The 6,148-nt window shown below is 39.9% G+C and overlaps 1 protein-coding gene across 4 annotated transcripts in view; it reads right to left on the bottom strand.

Moving 5' to 3' along the window:
- Nucleotides 1-5,944, bottom strand: part of LOC110286980 (protein FAM122A-like) — a 60,535-nt gene extending 54,591 nt beyond the window's left edge. For 2 of the 4 annotated variants that reach the window (XM_021153670.1, XM_021153669.1), the window contains exons 1-2: nucleotides 5,811-5,862; nucleotides 1,547-1,748 (exon numbers count right to left, since the gene is read on the bottom strand). In XM_021153670.1, coding sequence (XP_021009329.1) covers nucleotides 1,547-1,748; nucleotides 5,811-5,841 — 233 coding nt within the window. In that variant the 5' untranslated portion in view covers nucleotides 5,842-5,862. The other 2 variants (XM_021153671.1, XM_021153672.1) reach the window with 2 other exon arrangements.
- Nucleotides 5,945-6,148: the final 204 nt, after the last annotated feature.

Here is a 6,148-nt window from a genome sequence, read left to right as displayed (position 1 = left end):
ACACACACACACACACACACAGAAAGAGAGAGAGATGTTATTTTTCCATAGTCTCCTTTGTTGTACACAGGACTGAAGGGTTTTATTTAATATTAATGTGCAATTTGAGATAAATTCCATCGCTCAAGGTCTTATTGCATGAAGTAACATTTATACAGAAAATTGAATTAATGGTAATTTATTTGGTAAACATTAAAGCTACAAAGCTTACCATGTAAGCTAGTCTGTCTGCTTGGCTAGCAAGTCCCTGGGATCTACCTGTCTATTGGACCCCAAGTGCTAGCTAACATTACAAGGCCTAACTGCCAAGCCTGGCTTTTATTGTGGGCTCCGGGGATCTGAACTCAGATTTTCATGCCTGTGTATTAAGCAATTTACTCACTGACCTATCTTTCTAGACCCAACAGCAAACTTTAATGCCCTCGTGGTGGTTTGAATGAGAATGTCCCCACCGGCTCATATGTGTGAACACTTGGCAGCCAGTTGGTGGAACTCTTTGGGGAGGATTAAGAGGTACAGCTTTGTTGAAGGAGATGTGTTACTGGGGGACAGTTTTGAGTTTCAAAGCTGAAACCATCCCCAGTGTGTATGTCTTTCATTCTGCTTTGGGGTGTGTCTCAAGACGTGAGCTTTCAGCTCTGTTCCGGTGTCAGGCTTGCCTGCCTGCTGCCATGGTTCCTGACAGGGTTAGAGTCATGGGCTCTAACCCTATTCTAACCCTATTAAACCACCAGCCCCAAATCAAATGTTTCTTGTTTAAGTTGCTGTGGTGCTTTATCTCAGCAATAGGAAATAACTAGTACAGCCACCTATGTATTTCTTATCTGCTCATATATCATGTGTATACCTGTGCTTTGTTTACAGAGTGTGTGTGTGTGTGTGTGTGTGTGTGTGTGAGAGAGAGAGAGAGAGAGAGAGAGAGAGAGAGAGAGAGAGAGAGAGAGAGAGAGTAAAATATACTTCTTCTGAATCAATTATTTCCTTTTTGGGGGCTGGGGGGGATATTACCCACTGAGATTGTAAAATTCAAGAGGTCAGCTTTCTGCAGCACCTAAAACTTTTTTTTTTAAATTAGGTATTTTAAAAAGTCCAAATGTATTTATTTGCTTGACAACAATTTCCATCTTAAGTGTGCAGGAGGTGAAGGTCAAACAAAGGTGACAAGTCAGCTGAGAAAGATGAAAAAGCAATAGTCATAACAAGTCTGAAAGCATGAGTGGAGGGATGCTCAGCTTCTTCAGAGGAGAAGCTAAGAGATAAAGGGAAATTACAAGAATGCCATGCCCCACACTAATAGACCCATCAGAGGAGAGTGGTCCTGTTCAGACATGTGTTAAGCTAAGGATGGGTCAGGATGAGGTGAATGCTGTCCCTCAGTTTGCCACTCCCTCTCCTCCACTAGGCTGAGGTGGGGTCTTTAGACAGCAGGAATATGGGAGATGCTTGTAAGACCTTGATAAATGAAAGCAAGGAAATTCTATTAGATGTCATTTTGTTCAACACAGCCCCTCCCCCTTTTGCCCTCAGGTACATCTACCCTGCTCACCCAAATCCATTGACCAAAGGGTTGCTGTTGGATCTTCTAATGTAGCTGATGTCTACAGAGCTGGAAGTGGGTACCAGGCCTGAATCCACTTCCATAGTCTCCTGTATCACATCTGTGTTGAGGATAAAACCTCTGCCAAGTTGGAAATTTTGGAGGGTATCTGGCTCTTCTTCATTTAAAGACATGTCTTGGTGGTAAGATGCTGGAAGGAGAAAAGCAAATGGCAGAGAGTGAGAAAATAGTTGTAGAAGGCCTTAGATGAGTAGGGCCACTCACCTTTGCAGCCCTGCTGTCCCTAATATCTGTGGACATAAATCTGGGCAGAAGCAGCTTAAAACCTCCTAGTTCTCACCTGGACCCCTAATTGCCAAAAAGGTCGAAATCACTAATACAAAAGACTGAGTAAATGTTCCCTTTTCTAATCCACAGCAACAAGTCACTGTCAAAACAAAAACTACAGATTAATGTCCAGAGGGAACAGGGCAGTTATGCCTCCACCAACGTCTTTTGTCCAGTCGGATGATGCATACTAACTATGAAAGCAATTACCATCTTTTGTGGCTCAAGACCAGAGCAGCAGAGTAACACATGTGCAGTCTAGGAACAGCCTTTCCATAGCTCCTTTCCCCCGTGTTCTTCCTAGTGCTGTGCTAAAGGTCATTTATCTGTTCCTATGCTGACTGTGGCATTCAGGAAAGAGTTCAGAGGCATCAGTTATGGAAGAATCCTTTGCTTTCTGCCCTGTATTTCAGTTCTTCCAGGACTGATCTCTTATCTTTCATGACCGAAACCAACACGCTTGCTTAATGACATGTATGTTTCCCATAACAGCAGACAAACTACACCTCTGTAATTAAAAAACACAACTAAAGTCCAGAAATAAAGAAGAGCAAAATGCTAAGTGTTTATGGCTTTGATAAATTGCTTTCCCAAGTGAACCAAATGTGCAGATAAATCATTGTTTTTATAACTATTTTTTACGATAATCTGATATGAATATTACAGTGTATTAGAATTGGCTGTCAACTGATTTACAGATATAACATAGCAAAGCTTATTTTCTTAAAACAAAAATCTCAGAATATATCCAAATCAGTGTTTCATTTTATGTAGTATTGATGCTGTATTCATTTCAACACTGCTTCCACTTCATCATAGCTCACAACACTTAGCTTCTCATTTAGACTTTTTCAGCATCATATAATGATGCCTATTTGGTGCTAAAATCTTTTTTGGTTTTTCGAGACAGGGTTTCTCTGTGTAGCCCTGGCTGTCCTGGAACTCACTTTGTAGACCAGGCTAGCCTCGAACTCAGAAATCCACCTGCCTCTGCCTCCCAAGTGCTGGGATTAAAGGTGTGTACCATCACCACCTGGCCTGGTGCTAAAATCTTAATTTCATTTTAGGAATATTAGGGGGAGGCTTGTGACAGGGCCTCACACTGTAGCCCAACCTTACCTGGGACCTACCCTGTAACACAAGCTGGCCCGGAACTTGTAGCAAAGCTCCTCTTGAGTGTTTACCAGCATAAGGCACCATGCCCACCTTTGATTTTATGTTTGAGTGTGTGAGTGGATAAAGAGGGAATACTGGGGATTGAACCTAGAGCATGACTCTAGGGAAATGCTTCACTGCTAAGGTATGACTTCAACATGTTAATAATATTGTAAAGCTACACATTTTAGGAAATGTATACAGAATTGGCCAGAAAAAGTAAATAAACCTAGTGAAATGGGATTTTTTTAAAAATTAAAATAGCTACAATATTTGAATATCACTTTAGAGTTTATAAAATGTTTTCATATGTCTCAATTGGTTCAGTCATCAGCCTCGTTCAGCTAATCAGTGGTGAGCTTAAACTAATGGAATTGTCTTGACATAGTTTGTGAAAAGTTATGACATGTAAGATCATAATCACTTATTTTTCATTCATTCTGGGAATAGAAGAAGAAAAACTTGATTATGTTCAACAGAATTGAATTATCCAAGTCCCAGACATGAGGATGATTTGGAGTCTCTGTTCCTGATGTAAGACAGGTTAATAATAGTTACCATTTATTGGGCACTTACGTGCCTGGTACTACCCTAATCAGTTTAAATATGTGATCACATTTAAAGCTTACAATAATTCTGTGAGGTAGGCACCATCACAATGCCTACATTTCAAAGGCGGAAGCCAAAGCCCAGAGAGGTTATTCAAATTCCAAGTACTGAGAAGCTAAGACAAGATTTTTGTGCCTTTCTGGTAAGGTAAAACCATAGATGGGTTAAAACTTCTGAATGTTTGTCTGAACACGATTTCTATACTAATAAACACTCAATACATATTTAAACTGCTATATAAATACACACAAATTTAAATAATCTATACTTCATAGTTGTCTTGAAAAATATATATGCTACTACTTTTTACAGTTCATACAGATTCCAAAAGATTAATGATACATAACTTGGTACCAGTAAAATCCAGTTTACCACTCATGATCTGAAAGGCATTATGAAAATTCCCTGAGTATTTGGAAAGTTTGTAAAAAAAAATGGTTATTAAAGTTGAGTAATGAGAGAATACAGGAAAAAGGTTGTGCTCAAAGACAGAAGAAAGGGTCAAGGTAAAACTGTGTAACCAAAGACTATGGAGTACACACATTAACAAAAGTTCCTGCCTCCATCTTAATTTTCATGTCATATATTAATATTCTTGGAGGTAGTATGTTTTAATGACTGTATTTTGAATAAATAGACAGAATTTCATATACCTCTGCATTTCAGAGAGTTTTTAAACATCTAAGTATAGTAACACTGAGAAATAAGCATAATGCAACGACAAGGAAAAAAACCAGAGACTGTGTTTCTAGAAAAAGGGTTGCACACATTGCTTCTTCTTTCCTATGAGAACTTGATGTTAAGACCCTATTGATGAAGATACCACACCCTTCTGTCACAGTACATGGAGGAATCCAGCTGACCCTGACTGGGAAGCTTCAGCCCCACCGGGTAGACTTCATAGTACTAGAAAGTGCTATATAGGCTTCTAAGGTTAAGAAAAATCATGAACACTCTTACCTAACTGTGAATGCTGTGACCCACACTAAGATTTGCTCTGTCGAGATATGCTCATGAGTACAATAGTGGCATGAATGTTCTGGGGATAACTGATTCCTTTCTGGTTGAATTTAAGGTCCACTCTACAAGAGGAAATTCATGCTAGTGTTGTAATTCTGACCACGAACCTATCTATGGCTGGGGAGCTCATAGATGCCAAGGGTGAACTTATTATATTTTATTAAATAAACATAGTATTGAACCACCCTCTAAATAAGGTATTTTGGGATGGAAATTAGTGCTCTCCCTTCTCATTAGAGAAGCTTCTTTGTACAGTGAACAACAATTAATGAGCCCATATGTAGCGATTTAAGTGATTTTGAAGTGCTTAGCCATAAATGGGGCATCTATATCACATCCCTCAACCCAAGTCTTAGAGAACACTGGGACAGAGGTGTGGGGGAAGGTTGTAAGTGCCAGCACCCATGGGTAAAAGGGCTTGAGGGAAAGTGTTTACTGAACAGAACAGGAGTGAAGTGGGACTACAGCTGCTGTGATTGCCTGCCTAAAGATCAAGCCAGTCAACATTCCAGCAGGAAGGAGGGAGGGGTTAACAATCACCTACCCCTAACTGAAGAGCTACTGACAGTTGGTGGCTGCTAGCTGTGGGAGAGTCCATTGTCTTTCAAGGTGTGATCCCTAGTAGACTGACCATACTTTAGTGGTCGGCCCCAAACCCATATAAATAGGGGTAGTGCAACTGGACTCAGTGGGTTATATATAAAAAAAAGAAAGTGTGAAGTTGTGTGTGTGGGGGGGGTGAGAGTTGAAGGGGTGTGGCAGACCTGGGAAGAGTTAGGGGAAACAGTGGGGTAAGAGAATAATAAAAGTACATTGTATATGTGTATGAAGTTCTCAAATTATCAAAAGACATTATACTTAAAAAGAGAAAGAGAAGGGATGGCACAGAAATAGGAAATGACTATATGGTAGGGTACTGTATTACTCAAAGGGAGGAATTCTCTTTCTCAAGAGATTTTTATGTTAGAAACTGAAAACCTGTAAAGACATAGACAGAACCCAATACATCCACAGCTGAGAATATCAAAAGGATCAAGTACTACAAAGCCAGAGAAAGACAGTACCCTATTATGGCCAACATAGGATTTAAAGAGATTAGTCTTACTTCTTTTTATCTCTACCCATATATTAGTATCCTCACCCACAGTGGTTTCTCTTCTACAACAGGCCATGGTCTCAGATCAATTGTTTCCTTGGACCTACCTTAAAACTTACACTATCTTGTTCTTCCTAAGTCTCAGTCTGCTGCCCAATCTGCCAATGGTCTCATCTGTTAAAGCTGTCCCCCAGAAGTGTCATAATCAGCTCTCTATTTGCTGGGTTGCCATAGCAACCTTAAAGTAACACTTCAACCTTTAGTTCCCACAAGAGTAAGCCAACGAGAAGTAAATACCTGGTCACAAACCACAAATAACCCATTCCTCTTAAAAGATTGATATTAAAGGCAACAAAAACTAGGTAGACACTGATGGTGTGAAT

The sequence above is a fragment of the Mus caroli genome, chromosome X (assembly GCF_900094665.2).
Source record: "Mus caroli chromosome X, CAROLI_EIJ_v1.1, whole genome shotgun sequence".
NCBI classification, from domain to species: Eukaryota; Metazoa; Chordata; class Mammalia; order Rodentia; family Muridae; genus Mus; species Mus caroli.
Note: the sequence above shows the minus strand (reverse complement) of the source record. Positions and strands in the feature narration are given on the sequence as shown.